General features: G+C 63.0%; 3 protein-coding genes across 5 annotated transcripts; 1 reads left to right on the top strand and 2 right to left on the bottom strand.

Annotated features, from left to right (window-relative positions):
* The first annotated feature begins 1,951 nt into the window (after nucleotides 1-1,951).
* On the top strand, nucleotides 1,952-11,019 carry ANO8 (anoctamin 8). 3 transcript variants are annotated; one of them, XM_055129713.1, is made up of 18 exons: nucleotides 1,952-2,277; nucleotides 3,020-3,130; nucleotides 3,244-3,376; nucleotides 3,526-3,664; nucleotides 3,752-3,848; nucleotides 4,820-4,936; nucleotides 5,080-5,207; nucleotides 5,302-5,463; nucleotides 5,657-5,809; nucleotides 6,071-6,197; nucleotides 6,287-6,342; nucleotides 6,432-6,506; nucleotides 6,963-7,751; nucleotides 8,234-8,425; nucleotides 8,503-8,634; nucleotides 8,752-8,862; nucleotides 9,410-10,064; nucleotides 10,500-11,019. In XM_055129713.1, exons 1-18 carry the CDS (start codon nucleotides 2,172-2,174, stop codon nucleotides 10,802-10,804), a joined length of 3,588 nt encoding a protein of 1,195 aa, XP_054985688.1. In that variant the 5' UTR covers nucleotides 1,952-2,171; the 3' UTR covers nucleotides 10,805-11,019. The 3 variants fall into 3 exon arrangements, with proteins under 3 accessions (XP_054985688.1, XP_054985690.1, XP_054985689.1); XM_055129714.1 differs by lacking the exon at nucleotides 1,952-2,277 and adding an exon at nucleotides 2,590-2,826; XM_055129715.1 differs by lacking the exon at nucleotides 10,500-11,019 and having other exon boundaries at nucleotides 8,732-8,862; nucleotides 9,410-9,837.
* Nucleotides 11,020-11,618: 599 nt separating this feature from the next.
* On the bottom strand, nucleotides 11,619-14,377 carry DDA1 (DET1 and DDB1 associated 1). Its single transcript, XM_055129718.1, has 5 exons — nucleotides 14,221-14,377; nucleotides 12,597-12,677; nucleotides 12,464-12,515; nucleotides 12,238-12,299; nucleotides 11,619-12,108 (listed from the first exon to the last, which is right to left on the bottom strand). Exons 1-5 carry the CDS (start codon nucleotides 14,221-14,223, stop codon nucleotides 11,998-12,000), a joined length of 309 nt encoding a protein of 102 aa, XP_054985693.1. The 5' UTR covers nucleotides 14,224-14,377; the 3' UTR covers nucleotides 11,619-11,997.
* An 899-nt stretch (nucleotides 14,378-15,276) lies between these two features.
* On the bottom strand, nucleotides 15,277-16,230 carry MRPL34 (mitochondrial ribosomal protein L34). The gene is made up of 2 exons (XM_012934535.2): nucleotides 16,075-16,230; nucleotides 15,277-15,852 (listed from the first exon to the last, which is right to left on the bottom strand). The coding sequence occupies exons 1-2, from the start codon at nucleotides 16,134-16,136 to the stop codon at nucleotides 15,639-15,641; spliced, it is 276 nt and encodes a 91-aa protein (XP_012789989.1). The 5' UTR covers nucleotides 16,137-16,230; the 3' UTR covers nucleotides 15,277-15,638.
* Between the last annotated feature and the right edge of the window lie 1,699 nt (nucleotides 16,231-17,929).

The raw sequence follows: 17,929 nt of genomic DNA, 5'->3' as shown, positions 1-17,929 counted from the left end.
TAGAGGAGCCCGGGAAATCCCCAGACACGGAAAGGAGGAGTGGGAAGAAAGACCAGACTGGACACAGGGCTGTTGGAATTCCATCGGGGCTCAGGTTCTAGTCCCGCCTTTCTTATCCTGCCACTGGTCAGGGAACCGGATATCTGGACAAAATAGAGGATGTGCAGTTCTGTGTGAATTTTCAGACCAGGGAAAATGTTTTAATGATTTTATTATTATTCCTATTTTTTGAGCTATACCCAGCGGTGCTTGGGGACTGTTCGTGGTTCTGTGCTCAAAACTGATCCCTGGTGGTGCTTTATAGACCATTTGCTGATAATTTGATCTGGGGGTCTGTAGAATGTAGGCAAGAGCCTTGAGCCCTGCTCTCTCTCTCTCTCTCTCTCTCTCTCTCTCTCTCTCTCTCTCTGTCTCTCTCTCTCTCTCTGTCTCTCTCTCTCTCTTTCTCTCTGCCCATTTTAAAGTATAACAAGGGGCCATAAGGGTAGAGCACAGGCTTTGTGTATGTATGTATAAGGTTCTGGGTTCCATCCTCAGCACACATGATCCCCCCAGCACCACCAAGTTACCTGCCCCCTTATAACCAGGCTGTGGACCTGGTGGCACCCCAGGACCCCTGAGAAACAGCAGCTGTGATCCCCAACAGCAACACAACAAAAGTATCAGAGGTTCTGAAGTCAGAGTTCGGTGTTGAAAGTGCATGTCTTGCAATTTCCTTCCGCTTTAGAAGCCTGGCACCACACATGATGCCCTGAATACCACTGGCGTTTGTTTGGGGGCCTTGCCTGTGGGTGTTCAGGGCTAACTCCTGACTCTGAACTCAGGGATTGGTCCTGGCGATGCTCTGTGGCCCTTATTGAATGCTGGGGATTGAACCCAGGTCAGCCCGTGCCACGCAAACACCCTACCCACTCCACTGTAATATACCTCTGGCCCACTGAATACCACTCTTTTTTTTTTTTTTTTGGTTTTTGGGTCACACCCGGTGATGCACAGGGGTTACTCCTGGCTCTTCACTCAGGAATTACCCCTGGTGGTGCTCAGGGGACCATATGGGATGCTGAGATTAGAACCTGGGTCGGCCGCGTGCAAGGCAAACACCCTACCCACTCCACTGTAATATACCTCTGGCCCACTGAATACCACTCTTTTTTTTTTTTTTTTGGTTTTTGGGTCACACCCGGCGATGCACAGGGGTTACTCCTGGCTCTTCACTCAGGAATTACCCCTGGTGGTGCTCAGGGGACCATATGGGATGCTGGGATTAGAACCTGGGTCGGCCGCGTGCAAGGCAAATGCCCTACCCGCTGTGCTATCACTCCAGCCCCTGAATACCACTCTTGAGCAGAGCCAGAAATAGCCCCTGAGCTTCTCAGAGCATGTCCAGCCCTCCCCACTCCAAAGTAGCACTATGTCTCATATGATGTTCCAAGCATGTAGATGAAACTGATCTTGACCAGGTGGGCTTACTGCCTTTATTAGCTCATTCAGGCAGTCCATGGGGTCTTCTGTGAGAAAGATCCCTCCTTTTTTTTTTTTTGTGGGGGTGGGAGACCCACAACAGGTGATACTTAGGGGTTACTCCTGGCTGTGTACTCAGGAGTTTCTCCTGGCCGTGCTTGGCGGACCATGTGGGATGCCGAGAATCGAACCCTAGGAATTAACCTAGGGAAAACGCCCTCTCTGTATTATCTCTCTAGCCCGACCTCAGTAATCATTGGCACGTTCGCTGGGGCGGGGGGGGGGGGGGGACCCGGGAATTTGCGCGGCCCGGGCGCGCCCCCTCCCACGCACGTTCCTGTAGCGCCCCGGCGTGGCGCATAGCGCCTTCCCTACCGCACCCCTGCAGATGGAGAAACCCGCGGGTGGAGGATCCCGCCGAACCCGGGGCGGGCGGAGACGAGACCCAGAAATCGGTGCGGGCGGGCGGGTGGGGCCGCAACCCAGAAGACAACCCCGCAAAGCCGAGGCGCGCCAGGACGTGCGCGGGGCCGCGGATCTCCGGCTACGATCGGCGCGGGCGGGGACGAGAAGCAGCGCTCGGGCGCGCGGGGACGGCGGCCGGCGCGGGCGGGCGCGGCCTTTGTCTCCTCCTCTGGCGTGCTCGGCGGTCGCGGCGGCCGCATGAGCGCACCGGCCGCCCGCAGCCCCTGTCCTGACCGGCCTTCGCCATGACCGAGGCGGCCTCGGGCGCCGGGGGCACGTCCCTGGAGGACGAGCGCGGCAAGCGGCCGCCGCCGGAGGGCGAGCCTGCAGCCCCGGCGTCCGGAGTTCTGGGTACGTGTGCGCCGCGATGCCCGGCAGGGCTGCAGGTGCCCGAGGTGCGAGCGGCCGTGGCCGGGGAGGGGATCCGGCCCCGCGGTCCCGGGCCTGCAGTCCAGTGAACAGGCAGACCGGCTCCTCCCGGCGCCGTGGGCTTGCGGGGCCCGGTGGGAGCGGCTGGGTCGGTGCGTGGGGCCGGGGTCCTGGGGAGAAGGTTGGGACACACCCCTCAAGGAGCGGGGGAGGGCTTTGGGTTAGCGTCCGCTCACCCCCTGCGCTAGTGAAGAGCGGCACTGCAGGGATGTGCTCACCAGAGCCTCTCTGCAGAGAACCCAGAAGACTCGGCCGTGGGTTCGAATCTCGGGTGGTGTTTGTGACCTTGGAGCGCGCACGATTTCACTACCTGGTCCCTCAGTTTCTTCACCTCTGAAAGGGGGTTGTGGGCTGCGCCCAACTCTGAGGATGTGAACAGGATGTGGCCCGGCACTCAGGCGGCTCTGGGCGTCCCATCTCCCATCGATTGTGGCTTGGAGGCGGAACTGGGCCTCTAGATGAGGAAGATATGTAAGGAAGGGCCTGGGGGAAGGGCGTTCCTGGAGGGAGGGGCTGGTGCCAGGCTGCCTAACTGAGCTGGTAAGCTAAGGCCTGAGCTCCCAGGACCTTAAATGTCAGGACATGAGCCAGGGGTGCTGGGGACCGAGGCTGCAGGTGGGGCTCCTGATCCCACCTGACCCAGTCTGCACCATCTACCGCTCAGATAAGCTTTTTGGGAAGCGCCTCTTGCAGGCGGGCCGCTACCTGGTGTCTCACAAGGCCTGGATGAAGACGGTGCCCACGGAAAACTGTGACGTGCTAATGACTTTCCCAGGTACCCATCACCACCAGCCATGGGCCCCCGCTGGGGGCTCCCCTGAGTAGGACTTGCTAAAAAGCCTCGGATTCCTGGTGGCCAGAGCCATTGCTTGCTGTGTGCCTTGGCAGACACGACCGATGATCACACGCTGCTCTGGCTGCTCAACCACATCCGCGTTGGAATCCCTGAGCTCATCGTGCAAGTCCGCCATCATCGCCACACACGTGCCTACGCCTTCTTCGTCACCGCCACTTATGAGAGGCGAGTCCTGGCCCTGGCCTCCCACGGAGCCTGCCACCCCGGCTCCCCGCCCCCCTTTCCAAACACCAACTATCAAGTCCAGCCAGCAGGTGTTTGTCCGCCGGCTTGCCCCTGGATGGCGTGACCCCATCCCTTCCCCTTCCCTACAGCCTACTCCGGGGCGCTGATGAGCTAGGTCTGCGCAAAGCCGTGAAGGCCGAGTTTGGCGGGGGCACCAGAGGCTTCTCTTGCGAGGAGAACTTCATCTATGAGAATGTGGAGAGTGAGCTGCGCTTCTTCACCTCCCAGGTATGCTGCCTGGGGCGGGGGCCTGCGCACCCCACCGGCCTGCTACGGAGACGCTGTCCTCTCTGCTTGACGCCCTGCTCTTTGCAGGAGCGCCAGAGCATTATCCGCTTTTGGCTGCAGAACCTGCGGGCCAAGCAGGGCGAGGCGCTGCACAACGTGCGCTTCCTGGAGGACCAGCCAATCAGTGAGTTAGGCGGGACTGGCCTCCAATCCGGGGAGGAGGATGGTACCTGGAGCCTGGCGGGTGGGCGGAAGGAGCGGGGCTTTCCCGTGGGAGGGGATCCAGGCGCATCTTATTTGTTTTTTTTGGTTTTTGGGTCGGCGATGCACAGGGGTTACTCCTGGCTCTTCACTCAGGAATTACCCCTGGCGGTGCTCAGGGGATATGGGATGCTGGGATTAGAACCGGGATCGGCCGCGTGCAAGGCAAACGCCCTACCCGCTGTGCTATCGCTCCAGCCCTTCCAGGCGCATCTTAGTGTGGGTCAGGTAGAGCTTCGTGACAGCACCACGGACAGCGCCTGTCATCTGACATGGGATGGCCCTGGGGCTGTTTCCCCTCCAGGAAACAAGCCACAGCCCTGAGTTACCTTCAGTCGCCAACTGTGTACCATTTCTCAGACATTTGAAACAATGACCTGAGACTACAGACTTGAAAAACGGAATTCCAAATAGTAGTTGCCTTGTATCTGTGAGGCCTGGATTCAACTTCAAACACTGGAAAAATAATAAAATTAGTTAAGATCTTTAAATAAGGGGCTGGAGTGATAGCACAGCGGGTAGGGCATTTGCCTTGCACGTGGCCGACCCGGGTTCGGTTCCCAGCATCCCATATGATCCCCTGAGCACCACCAGGGGTAATTCCTGAGTGCAGAGCCAGGAGTGACCCCTGTGCATCGTCGGGTGTGACCCAAAAAGAAAAAAAAATCTTTAAATAAATGTAAACGTGGTTCCCCACGTGGACCTGCTAAACTAGGAAGGTCCACCTTCCTAGTTTAGCACCTCCCACATTCTGAAAGAGAACAACTGTCACTCAGAACGCGCCCCGACCCCCGGGAAAATGCCTCTGTGGGTGTAAGACAGAAAAAAACTGGGGTTTGAGCTTCAGTCCAGAAGCAGGCAGAGGCAGGCCTTGTCCATTCTTGTCTCCTGCAGTCCCTGAGCTAGCAGCCCGCGGGATCATTCAGCAGGTGTTCCCTGTCCATGAGCAGCGCATCCTGAACCGCCTCATGAAGTCATGGGTGCAGGCCGTGTGTGAAAACCAGCCTCTAGGTGTGCCCTGGGTGGGGCCAGGGGCTGGGCATGGCCCTGGTGAATGAGGCTGCATGGTTGGTGCCATGGGTTCCTTGGAGGCGGGTGGGTCCCAGGAGGTATGCCTGGCTAACACACCCTTCTGTCTGACCCCTCCCTGACAGATGAAATCTGTGACTACTTTGGTGTGAAGATTGCCATGTATTTTGCCTGGCTGGGTTTCTACACATCAGCCATGGTGTACCCAGCTGTGTTTGGCTCTGTACTGTACACGTTCACAGAGGCGGATCAGGTGCTGGGTGTGGACTGGGCAGTGGCTGGCATTCCTGAGACGCTAGCCTCCCTAGTCAAACCTGCCAACAGCCCTGCCCCACTTCCGCCCTCAGACTAGCCGGGATGTCTCTTGCGTGGTCTTCGCCCTCTTCAACGTGGTCTGGTCTACGCTGTTCCTGGAGGAGTGGAAACGGAGAGGGGCTGAGCTGGCCTACAAGTGGGGGACTCTGGACTCCCCGGGGGAGGCCGTGGAGGAGCCACGACCCCAGTTCAGGGTAAGTCCAATAGCTCGGAGAATGTGATAACGGCGGGAGAAAGCACCAGGGTTGGTGGCAGGGAAACGGTTTGGGACAGATGCACGCACCAGCTGGGGACGACCCCAGCCAGAGGCGAGGTGGAAAGACCCTTGGGGGTCTCACGCTGGGTGCGCCCCCGACCCAGACCGGCCCCCTGCTGTCTCCGCCCCAGGGCGTGAGGCGCATCAGCCCTGTGACCCGCGCGGAGGAGTTTTACTATCCGGCCTGGAAGCGCCTGCTCTTTCAGCTGCTCGTCAGCCTGCCCCTGTGCCTCAGCTGTCTGGCCTGCGTCTTCCTGCTCATGCTCGGCTGTTTCCAGCTGCAGGTGATGCCCGCCAGACTGCCCTGCCCGCTCCTGCCAGCGCCCAGTCCCTAGCTGTGCCCAGTTCAGGGAGACCCCGCCCCGCCGGGACACGCCCCCTTCTAAAGACCCCGCCCACCGATGCCCCGCCCTCATTCGTGCCCTTCCTATTAATGGCTGCTCCAGTGAAGGCCCCGCCTCTAAGCAGTGCCCCCAAGGCCCCGCCCTGCCACTGCTCAGCTCTAGTCTGCCTGGAGTGATGCCCCCGACACACACACCCTGCAGGAGCTGGTGCTGAGCGTGAAGGGGCTGCCCCGACTGGTCCGCTTCCTGCCCAAGGTGGTGCTGGCCTTGCTGGTCAGCGTCAGCGCGGAGGGCTACAAGAAGCTTGCCATCTGGCTCAATGACATGGGTACGCCCCCGCCAACCACCCGCCCCACCCTGGGAGGAAGTGGTCGCCCCCCACCCCGCCACTCCCTCACGCGCCCCCTCGGCCCCCAGAGAATTACCGGCTGGAGAGCGCCTACGAGAAGCACCTCATCATCAAAGTGGTCCTGGTGAGTGATGGCCAAGGGTACTGGGCATCCCCCCAGGGGTCCAGGGAACAGGGCCATGCCAGGTGACTGGTGACTCCTGATCCCTGCAGTTTCAGTTTGTCAACTCGTACCTGAGCCTCTTCTACATCGGCTTCTACCTCAAGGACATGGAGCGCCTCAAAGAAGTGAGTGCTCCCAGGGTACGGCCAGCCCACGGCGGTCAGTAGGGGGCACTCCGGGGTCTGTGGCTCTTGGGCCCTCCCTCCTCCATCCTTCTCTCCTCTCTGTCCATGCGTTCGTCTGTCCATGCGTCTTCTCTTTGCCTGTACCCCCCCCATCTGTCCGTCCTCCTGTCCATCCATCCCTCCACAGCTCCTGGTCATCTTGTCCCTGTCCCAGAGCCTCGAGCGGCAGCTGCGGGCAGTGCTGGTCCCGCTGGCGGCCCTGCGGTTCCGCCTGCTCGTCCTGTCCCTCCGTGGCTTCCTGCTCGAGGGCCGGGCCAAAGTACGGGCAGGGGCGAGCTGTGTGGCGGCAGGCCCAAGAGCCTGCGAGCTGGGGGGTTAGGGGCGCCTGGGAGTGGGGGGCGGGGGGCAGCGATGCCCAGTTCCCCACGCTCGGCTCTCGCCCCTTCCCGCTTGCAGATGCTGGCCACGCTGCTCATCACTCGTCAGTTTCTGCAGAACGTGCGGGAGGTGCTGCAGCCCCACTTGTACCGGCACCTGGGCCGCGGGGAGCTGGGCCTGCGCGCTGCCTGGGAGCTGGCCCGGGCCCTGCTGGGCCTCCTGGGCCTCTGGCGCCTGCCGCCCCGCCGCCTCGAACCCCAGGCCGAGGAGCCTAGCAGAGGGGGGGGCCGCAGGTGCCTTGGAGGGGGCTGCGGGGCCCCCGAGGAGGAGGAGGAGACAGCGATGGTGGAGCGGCAGCTGGGGGGCGAAGGCGGCGAGGACAGTGACGGGCTGCAGGGGGGGAAGGAGGATGAGGAGGACAACGAGGAGGACGAGGAGGATGATGATGACAACGACGAGGAGGGCGAGGAGGGCGCCCTCAGGCTGAAGAAGGTCAGCTTCGCGGAGCGTGCTGGCGGGCGGCCCCGGGGCCCCAGCCCTCAGGCCCCCCTGGAGGAGGGCAGCCCCACGCTGGTAGAGAAGGGGCTGGAGCCCGGCGTGTTCACGCTGGCCGAGGATGACGAAGACGAGGCCGACGCGCCGCCCAGCAGCCCAGAGCCGGAACCCCCGGCCGTCCTGCTCCGCCGAGCCAGGGGCGAGGGCCACGACCAGGGCTCTGAGGGGGCCCCAGACTCAGAGCTGGGTGCCGGCGAGTCGGCCCGGGGGCAGCGGCGGCAGAACCGGGCATCTTGGATTGACCCACCCGAGGAGGAGCCCTCCCCCCAGCTCACACAGGCTGAGCTGGAGAGCTGCATGAAGAAGTACGAGGTGAGCAGGGTGTCTGAGGGTGGAGGTGCGCTGGAGGATGGGGGGCAGTGCAGGGCAATCTGATGGCAGAGGTGCAGTTCAGATTTATTCCAAATTTCTGGTGGGATCATCTGAAGGAAGCAAACTTTTTTTTTTTTCTGCTTTTTGGATCACACCCAGCGATGCTCAGGGGTTACTCCTAGCTCTGCACTCAGGAATTTCTCCTGGCGGTACTTGGGGGATCAACCACCCGGTCGGCCGCGTGGCCGCGTGCAAGGCAAATACTCTCTCCACTGTGCTATCACTCCGGCCCCAGGGGGAAAGCAAACTTGATGGGAGGAAGGCAGTCTGAGGGAGGAGGCAGACAGATGGATGAAGAGGGTCTGAGGGAGGAGGCAGGTCCAAGGGAGGAAGGTAGTCTGAGGGGAAAGAGAGTCTGAGGGAGGAGGCAGCCTTGCTTGAGGACGGGAGTCTGAGGGAGCCGCCTGCCTGCCCGCCCGCAGGACACATTCCAGGACTACCAGGAGATGTTCGTGCAGTTTGGCTACGTTGTGCTCTTCTCCTCTGCCTTCCCGCTCGCCGCGCTCTGTGCCCTGGTCAACAACCTCATTGAGATTCGCAGTGATGCACTCAAACTGTGCACGGGACTACAGCGGCCCTTTGGCCAGCGGGTGGACAGCATTGGCCAGTGGCAGGTGGGAGGGTTCGGCTGGGTAGGCTGGGGTAGAAGACGCCCGCCAGCCCTGCCTGAGGCCCTCTGTGTTCCCTGCAGAAGGTGATGGAGGCTATGGGGGTTCTGGCCATCGTGGTCAACTGCTACCTGCTGGGCCAGTGTGGACAGCTGCAGCGCCTCTTCCCCTGGCTGAGTCCGGAGGCTGCCATCGTGTCGGTGGTGGTGTTGGAGGTGCGGCCAGAGATGGTGGGGTGGGAAGCGGGAGGGCTGCGAGGAGCTGGCAGCGTGTGCTGCCCGTGTCACCCACCCCCGTCTGCCCCGTCTGCAGCCTCCCCTCTGTCCTCGTAGCACTTCGCTCTGCTCCTCAAGTACCTCATCCACGTGGCCATCCCCGACATCCCGGGCTGGGTGGCCGAGGAGATGGCCAAGCTCGAGTACCAGCGGCGAGAGGCCTTCAAGGTATGTGCCAGGCAGCAGGCAGAGCTCAGAGACCAGACCAGAGCTTCCTTGAGACACAGGGTCCTGGTGACTGTGAGCCTCAGAACAGATCCAGGGCGCCCCTGTGCCCAGGGTGACCTGGCCCAGCTGGCCTGGGGGTGCCCTGGGCTGAGTTGTGGGTTCTCTGCCATGTGTGGAGGGGCTCCCCCCACCCCACTCCTTATGAAGCCCGACTAGCTGGATGTGAGCCAGCCGCAGGCACAACCTGGGTTCTCATTGCTTCTGCTGCTTCTGGGGAATTCTCATGCGTGCAGAGCCACACTCCCAGGATTCCACACTCTCAGCCAGCACTGGGGGTGGGGGCGTCTCTGTACATCCCCTCCCCTAGGACCCCTCCTAGTTGCACCCTCTAGGGCTCCCGCATGGGCACCCCCGGAATGCCAGACAGCACCGGAAGGCTAAGGAAGCCGGGGCAGGCGAATCAGGGACCCACAGATCCGCAGCACGCAGTGGGGTGGGAGACGCCGGATCAGGCCCAGAAGGGCCCGTGTGGTCACTGTCTCCGCAGCGGCACGAGCGCCAGGCCCAGCACCGCTTCCAGCAGCAGCAGCGGCGGCGGCGAGAGGAGGAGGAGCGGCAGCGGCACGCAGAGCACCACCCGCGGCGGGAGCGCGAGGGCGGCCGCGAGGAGGCGCGGGCCGAAGGCGCGGGTCAGGAGCCGGCCGCCGCCCCTGAGAAGGCCTCGGCCAGGGCCAAGGGCAGCGGGGCAGGCAGCCAGGGCCAGGGCCAGGGCGGCGCCGAGCGGCCCCGGCGCCCCGGCTCGCTGCTGGCGCCCAACAACGTGCTGAAGCTCAAGCAGATCATCCCGCTGCAGGGCAAGTTCCTGTCGAACGCGCCCGCGCCGTCGGGGCCCGCCAGGCCGGCCGCCGCCGCCGCGGCCGCGTCCCCCACAGCCGACGCCCGTCTGGCCAACTTCCTCAGCTTCAAGTTCCTGAAGCCCCCCGAGCCGCGGCGCGGCCCGGAGCGCAGCCACTCACCCCCCAAGGCCTTCCACGCCGGGAAGCTCTTCCCATTCGGCGGGGCGCGCGCCGACAGCGCCAACGGCACGGGCGCATCTTCGGGCGGCGGCCGGGCCTCGCGCCCGGACGCTCGCACGGACCCGCGCTCCGACCCCGCGGCCACCAGCGAGCCCGACGCCCCCGCGCCCGACGAGGCCGGCCCAGGTCACAGGCTTTAACTCGGGGGCGGGGAGCCCGGGCCGGGCCGGGCGCTGGGGCCCCCGCCGGTGTGAGGAGCGACCCTATCCCCAGTCCCAGTCCTCGACCATGAGCCAGGAAAGGGGCGGGGGTGGGGGGCTTGTCTCCTGTCCGCCGGACACCTCACTCCCAGCTCACTCTGGGGGGACTGGACTCCCCAAGACCTCTATGCAAACCCCCCAATCCCTAGTCCTGCAGCCCTGGGTGCTGAGCCCGCAGGGGCGCTGCGCGGGGCTTCGCCTCCTCTATCATTTGCTGGCCTCTTCTGGGGGCGCCCCCGACGCCCGCCCTTCACGCAGCAGAAGCAATAAGGCCCCCAGTGCCTGAGCCCGGGAGGGGGCGCGGGCTGGGTGTGCGGGGAGGCTCGCGGCACTCCCGGAACGGCGCCCTCTCCCCCCGCAGGGCTGTCTCCTGCCCTCCGCAGCCGCCGCAGCCAGAGCCCCGCGCAGACAACGCCGCCCCGGCCCCCGACGCCTCCCGCCGGCTGCTGGCAGTGGGACGGGCCCTGGGGCTGTGGGGGCGAGGGCAGCGACCCCCGCCAGCCCCCGGATGCGTGTCCTCCCTGCACGCTGGCCGCGCCCCTGCCCGCGCCGCAGCCCCTACCGGCGGACAGCAGCTTCTACAGCCTACCGCCCCCAACGCAGCCCCCCAGCTCCGAGCCCAGCCCCAGCCCTCCGGCCGTGTGCTGGCCCGGTGGCTGGCACTGACCAGGGCTGCCTGCAGCAATATCGCCCCCCCCCCCCGCCCCCGCCCCGCGCAGCAAGGCGGGCGTGGCTCCCCATGCCCCTGCAGGAGGATGGGGAAGAAACCTAAGACACCAACAGAAACACAAGGAGCAGGCGGTTATTTATTTGTTTTTAATTTATTTTACCATATTTTTGTAAAACGGCAGAAATGCAATAAAAAGTATATTTCAACAGTGCCCGAGGACGGAGTTGTGGGTGGGGGTTCTGGCCCCTGGCCACACCCACCACTCAGGGGCCTCCGGCTCAGAACTGGGGCTCCAGGCTTGGGGTGGCCTGGATTTGGGGCAGCCTCCCAGGTCCCTGGAGGAACATGGAGACCTACGGGAACTAAGGGTGTAGGGGCCCACCCAGAGCTGGGAAGGGTGAGCAGTGCAGAGCCCTGGGCTCCGACAGTGGCCTCGGGAAGGCCGGGTACAAACAATCAGGAGAAGTCAGGGGTGACTGGAGTCAGGGATGCCTGTGCAAGGCACAGAGGTGTCGGAAGGCAGAGCGGAGGTCCAGTGGGGCACCAGGAGGCTGGGGAAGGCACCCCCCGCCTCTCCTGGCCTCTCCGGGACTGGATCTTACCTGCTGCCCTGCGGACACCCTGGGGTCCTCCAGGCTGAGCTCTCAGGCCAGCCTCAGCTGTAAGGGGAGCAGCACTGTGGCCACATCCTGACGCCCCAAGGGACATGACCAGGCATGGGGCCTGGGCTTGAGGCAGGGACAGGGGACAATGCTCAGGGCTCCATCCTCAGGGCCCTGTGGCCCAGGTAGGCGGAGCAAAGACGCAAGGTCAGAGAGGAAAGACCCTTTTATTGGGGTGGATACGGGCACGCTCGTCCATCATAAAAGAAGTCGGGGAGAAGGTCTGTGTGGCCAGTGCTCCTGGCCCAGCTCAGCCAGGACAAGCACAAGGTCGCCGACTCCGCAGAGGCCATAGATGGGGCTCCCGCACCCTCAGACCCACGTTGGCCGGACCGGAGGGGTGGGGTAGGGGTGACACTGCGGTTAAAAAAAGCATCTATGGACACGACGCTGGTCTGACAGCCCCTGGAACCACGGCTGGGTCACGTGACGGCATAAATAAAAACTCAAGGAAAATAAATACTCCTGCTGCTATGAGGGGCGTGGGGCGGGTGGGGCAGGGCACCGAGAGGGGCGCGGGCAGCGGCTTAGGTGTCCTCGTGCATGTCGGGGCTGCCGGTCCGTGCCACCTTGCGGGGGGGCGCCGAGCTCTCGCCCTCGAGGTCCACTTGCTCCTGCTCTCTCTTCTTGGCAGCGTTCTAGGGAGCACCAGAGCCTGAGTCTCGCTGGGGAGCCCAGAGCCACCAGCCTCCTGCTGGTGGCCACTCCTGTCCCACCCCTTCCAGCCAGGGCCACCCACCCCATGCCAGTGCCCGGGCCGCCCGCACCTTCTTGTCCCACTGCTGGTGAAGGTAGCGCAGGAGAATGTTCGTCTTCTCGGTCACAATGACTAGGGACAGGCAGACGCACATCTTGGGGAGAGGCCGTGGGGGTTGCCCGGCACATCTCCCCTCTGGGACAGCACATCCCCCCCACCCCCAGTTTCCAGGACGGTTGCACACGGCTCAGTGCGCCCCCCTCAGCCCCTCCCCCAGTGCCCGAGGAGCCCCTTACTCTGTTCCGAGGGGTACTCCCGAGTGGGCAGGTACACAGATGGTCGGCGGTTCTGTAGGAAGTGAGTGGGGTTAGGGGCGCCCTCAGCACCCCGTCAGGGCAGATGGGACGGCCCCAACCCCGAAGCACTCACCGAGGCTTTGCACACAGAGTCGGCATGGAAGCGGCTGAAGTTGCTCTTGTTGTACACTGGCAGCCCCTTCAGGAAATCGGCCTGCAAGACCAGTGCGCCATCCACGCCATGTCCTCCCCAGTCAGGCACTGGACACCGCCCTACCCACCGACTATGCCCCTTGGCGCACGGGGAGCAGCTTTTCACGATGACCCCAGAGGCACGTCTCTACCCCAAAGGCTGAGGAAAAGGGCATCAGGGCTTGCTGGGGGCCCAGCAGCCAGGAAAGCAGAGGGCACCAGGCGGGATGTGGCTAGGGTAAGTCCGTGCAAGGCCCCTGGACTGGCGGCCACCTGTTACCAGACAAGGACACTGAGGCAGGAGGGTAGCACCACATCTGTCCTGGTCACCGGCCTTTCAGCCAGTAAGGAGGCTGATGTACCCAGGCTCCCCTGAGGGGGCGGCCATGCCTCAGTTTTCTCCTCACCGGGGGCTCAGGCATAGCAGGTAATGAGGCCATGAGGTGATAGGCCCACCTGGGAGGGATGCCTGGAGAGTGTGACACAGGTAAGGCACCAAGGACACCCAGCATGCGCTCCCCAAGCCCCACCATCTCTCCTTACAGCTCGCCTAACCTCAGAAGACCCGCGGGCTTCACGCACGGTCCACCTGCCCTTGGACCAGACGCCGCAAGTGTACGGGCCAGAGGCGGCCAACTCGGTGTCTGGGCCAGCGGGGGCAACCGGCAGGCACCTGAGTATAAGTCTGAGGTCGTAGGGCGGGTTCCTGGACAGCAGCCTATGCGCAGGCCTCGGAGCCCGGGGGGGGGGGGGGGGGGGGTGCGGCAGCGCGGGGAAGGGCCACGGCTGCCCCCTGGGGTGAGGAGGGGGCGAGGTCAGAGTCGCAGCTGCTTCCGGTGACAGGGGCCTCTCCACACGGCTGGGCCGGAGCGCTGAGCCCTGGTCAGCAGGGACAAGGCCTGGCTGGGGGCCCTGGCGCTCCGGCGGGGGCGGGCGTCGCCTTGGGGAGACTGAGGCTGGGGCAGCCTCCACGGGCGCAAGGAACCAGCACCCCGAAGATTCGACTGCCCCCCGCGATTTCTGGCAGGGACCAGCGGGGCGCAGGGGTTCTCGGGGGCGCCGCGCCCACGTGCTGAGTCTGCACCCCGCGAACGCCCCTGCGGGCAGGGACGCGGTGTGGGGTTCGGCGCGCGGGGGCTCCCGCGCGGCCCACGATGTCGCACTGGCTCAGGGACAAAGCCCCTTCCCCGGCCCCGCAGGCCACGCGCGCCAGGGCCCGCCGCCGAACCTCCCCGGGCCGGGAGGGGCGCGCGCGGCCCGCCCAGAGCCTGGGGTCCCGGTGGACCCGTCCCCATCCTGGGCGATTTCCGGGGGAGCCGCGACCCGGAAATGAATGAATTGTCAGGGCCGGGAGGCCCGGGGAGGGTCAAGGGTCGCGGACGGGGCCGGGGCAGGCGCGGGAGGAAGCCCACGGCAGGGTCCCGAGGTCGAGGGTCACGGGTCAAAGGGAGGGGCGGGGCCGAAGCCGGGGTCTGGCGGCGAGGCGAGATCGCGGCGGAGGGGGTTGGCCCGCGACGCCATCTTGCCGCACGGAGGGGTCGGCGAGGCCCTGCGGTCGCGCTCACCATCTTCCGTCTCCTCCGTCGCCGTCTCAGCCGCCTCCTGAGCCGCAGCAGCCGCCGCCGCCTTCGCCGCTGCCGCCGCACTGTAACTTCCAGCCACGGCACAACGCACGCTGATGGCGTCGGTCCCTGCCCGTCATTGGCCCCCGCCCTAGCCCCACCCTCAGGATGTGGGCCCCCTTCCGCGTTCCCATTGGCTGGGCTCCTCCAGCTCGCTCGCCTATTGGCTGCCACGCCTCCTCCCTGTTCGTCAAGTACGGTTGAGGGAACAAAACCCCGCCCGGGACTTGGAACCAAAGTGCTGAGAATTCAGAAGCGGGCGGAGGCCTTGCGGTGGGGCCTCCTGGGAGTTGTAGTCCACGTCTCCGGTAGGCCAGACTGTGGGGTGGGTGGGTAATCTCGACTCGCTTCTAGAATTCACCCTTTTTATCGACTAGGGATTCTCAGGGCAGCCGCGGGGACCCAGCACCATAACACTTCCCGCCACCCCCAAGAGTTTCGCCATAGAAGCTTGACGATGCATCAGTCCCTATACTCTTGTTCAACCTACAAACTCCCAAGGGCTCCCAGGTATCCTAAGGACTCAAGTTCCACCTTCTCCGCCAAGCCTAATCCTTGGCCGAATTTTTCTTCTATACTCTAGTTTCTCCTCCAGGTAGGATCCCTGACTGCATTCTTGCCAAGGGCCCAGTCAGGCTCCCTTTCTGAGCTTCCCCAGGGCTCACCCTCCTCCTCCCAGTCCTGAATCCGGTAAATCCAGCACTCGATGCCCTAGATAAAAGTCCACATATTGGCCCTCCAGGAAGAGTGTAAGGACCAGGGGAAGGAGCACATTGGCAGCAACCACGGAGACACCAAGGGAGCGCCTAGCTCTTACTCCTCCTGCAACAATGTGGCTCGGAAAACATGGGCCCCCCCCCATTTTGTGGGACCCTGAGGGGGGGCGAGGTCTCAGGCATCAGCCTGGATTCCGTGCCACACCCCTTAATGGTCAGGTGGGAGCCTTCAACCTCCCCGCTTTCTGCCCCTACTGCCCACTTTCCCCAGGCTGTGTAAATCTGCACGTGCACCAGGCAAAGCCTGGATTTATTCTACACTGAAAGATACTAAAGACGGTTGAGTCTCTTTTTGTCCCCCTGAGGTTTGTGAAAAGTTTTTTACGGTTTTTTGTTTGTTTGTTTGTTTGTTTTAATAAGCGGTTATCTTGTACTGAAGACATTCTGGGGCCTTGACAGATGAGAACTCAAAGCTGGCGGGGTCTACTTCAACAGCGAGCAGGACGGGTGGCAGGTCAGAAGCTAGGTTACCCGCGGGGTTCTGTGGATCTTCGCCCGCATTCCAAATTCTTACGACTCCAAAAGGATGGCACTGTCGGGGTGTCACAGCAGCTTAGGGCTCTGCTGTCCTCCAGCCGAGCGGCCTCAGTGGCTCAGCGACTTCCGGCCCTTGAGCATGCGCCGCAGGATCACCTGCACGCCCGCGGGCGTGCTCAGCCGCCGGACCCAGCCGTGCTTGTGCTTGCGTTTGACGTTGCTTGGCTGGTACTCGTTCCCGCGCGTCCTGCCCCGCACCGGCTGCATCCAGGGGCACCTTCCGGCGTCGGGAAGCTCCAGCAGGGCTCCGGACTGCAGCGACCTGCGGGATGAGAGCAAAAGAACGGCGCCAGAGGTCCTGGCGGGGAGCGTCCTCCACCCACCCAGGTCTCAGTGTCCCGACCGGAGCCTTCATACACAAGGCAAGCCGCCGGTACGCAAGGGTTAACGAGACACCTGTCGGGGAAACAACAGGCGCCGGGCCTCCGATCCCTCAAAAGCCTCCCCATCTCCCGGTCCGGCAAAGACGCCCCTGAAGACTCACCTGCCACCCAGCAATGTCATCGACCTGCCACCGGCGCCCAACAGACGAGCCAAGGAAGCCATGTCCGGGCGGGCACACCGTCCGAGCCGCCGCCTGCGCCGCTGGTGGACTCGGATCCCTGCGGAGCTAAGAGTCCTGGGAAACGTAGTTTCTCCCTTGTAGAGAGCGCGGCCTGGCTACGCGAAGGCTTCTGGGAGTCGTAGTTTTTACTCCTGTGCTCCCAAGGGACTGTGTCCCTCCCTGCAAAGGGAACGTTATTCTCCAGGCGCATCAGCAGGTGGCAGGCGTGCGGCGCCTTCGTGGTCCGCGCGTGCGTTAAAGGGACAGTGTCCCGGGGACTGCAGGGAGTTGGAGTCCCTCCTCGTGTCCACAGTCAGAGATTGCCCTGGGGTGGCCATGGCGCAGCTAGTGGCAGCCTTAGGAAACAGCGGGTGGATCCTCGTCATCCCCTGCGGGAGCCGGGCAAATGACACACAGCTGGCTGGCAGCTTTTCTCGGGCCCCAGCCAAGTGTTTGCCCCTTGGCTGGGAGCCCAGGAAGCCTGCGTTCCTGCGGACTGGCGGACTGGCTGTCCTTGGAGTGGTCTGCGCTCCGCACTGGGCTTTCGCTGTTTTGGTTTCTTAGTTTAGTTTTTTTTTTTTTTTTCTAATCTGTAAAAGTCTTGGGTTGAAAGCTTGCTCTTGGCAGAGTCTCCGTTTGAGCCCTTGGGGAATTTTTCTCATCCTTAGGCCTGTGCTCCTTTCCTACTAATGCTCACTCTGGAGCTACCCATTGCCCCAGGGAGATGCCCAGCTCTCTTGCAGCATGTGGAGCCCTGGAGACAGGCACACCGTGTGCTACTGCCACACCCTCTTCATCCCGCTGCACCCAGCGCATCACTGAATGTCCTCCTCTCACATCCTGGCCAAGGGCTCAGTGCTGGCTCCACCTGGATGTTTCCCCAACATCCAGGGGTTCCTAGAGGGCCAGGATCAGGGCTGAGTGCCGGCAAGCACCCCATTGTCAAAGAGTACTGCCTTTGCAGCATGAATACTCCAGTTACTCCAGGAGTGTGTGGAGGAGCTGAGAGTGGGTGGCTGAACCCAGTGCATTCATGGCAGCAAATTCCAAGGGAGTGGACAAAGCCTGGATAAGCCCTTGTTCTTTTGGTGCTTGTTTTTCCTGCCACTGGGTCTCTAGCTGACAGCCCAGCTCAGAGGGTTGCCTGGCGGGCACAAGCACTTTCTGAGCTCTTGAACCTGGAATAACCTGGAATGCACACTCACCCCGGGTTAATTTCATAGGAGATAAATGGGGACTCAAGGAAATCACTTGCCCAAGGTCACAGATCGGCCAAAGGCAGAGGCTGGCTTTGAACCCTGTGCCCGCAGAGCCCCTGTCTACACAATGCAGTCCTGGTCCCACTGGAGCTCCTAAATCTTCTCCAAAGGATGTCAAGAAAAGCCCTTGGAGAGACTTGGAATCCGCCTGCCATGGATCTGAGTCCCAAGTCTACACCTTCGCTGGCCTGTGACCTTGTGCCCTCTATATACCTCAGTTCACCCCCACCCCCCAAATTGGAAGCCTCTTGAAGAGAACGTAGAGCAGAAAGGGACATGGGGACTACGTGGAGGGGACAGGGCAGTTCTGAGGCAGGGGTTGGATGAGGACATCCTATTTGGAACCAGGGACTCCCGGGAAGCCCGCTCACTCCCGTAGCGACCCCAGCTGGGCACTGGATCAGGCCAGGTCCCTCCCTCCACCCCGCAAAGCTCCTGGAGGGGGCGGGGCCGTGGCTAACTTGTCCCGGCCTCCTCCCAGAGATCTAGTCTCTTATTGGTCGACTAACTAGGCCAGGTGAGTCCGCAGACGCGAT

Source organism: Sorex araneus, chromosome 2 (assembly GCF_027595985.1).
Source record: "Sorex araneus isolate mSorAra2 chromosome 2, mSorAra2.pri, whole genome shotgun sequence".
NCBI lineage: Eukaryota > Metazoa > Chordata > Mammalia > Eulipotyphla > Soricidae > Sorex > Sorex araneus.
This window is presented reverse-complemented; position numbering and strand designations above follow the sequence as displayed.

Bases quoted from the DNA above. Each gene is read 5' to 3' on its own strand.
- ANO8 (XM_055129713.1), top strand. From the start codon at position 2,172: ATGACCGAGGCGGCCTCGGGCGCCGGGGGCACGTCCCTGGAGGACGAG. The intron at 3,377-3,525 runs GCGAGTCCTGGC...CCTTCCCTACAG, and splicing joins GTCACCGCCACTTATGAGAG to CCTACTCCGGGGCGCTGATG. The intron at 6,343-6,431 runs GTGAGTGATGGC...TGATCCCTGCAG, and splicing joins TCATCATCAAAGTGGTCCTG to TTTCAGTTTGTCAACTCGTA.
- DDA1 (XM_055129718.1), bottom strand. The intron at 12,516-12,596 runs GTGAGTGCTTCG...CACTTCCTACAG, and splicing joins ACTCTGTGTGCAAAGCCTCG to AACCGCCGACCATCTGTGTA. The intron at 12,300-12,463 runs GTAAGGGGCTCC...GCCTGTCCCTAG, and splicing joins GGAGTACCCCTCGGAACAGA to TCATTGTGACCGAGAAGACG.
- MRPL34 (XM_012934535.2), bottom strand. From the start codon at position 16,136: ATGGCTTCCTTGGCTCGTCTGTTGGGCGCCGGTGGCAGGTCGATGACA. The intron at 15,853-16,074 runs GTGAGTCTTCAG...CTCATCCCGCAG, and splicing joins ATGACATTGCTGGGTGGCAG to GTCGCTGCAGTCCGGAGCCC.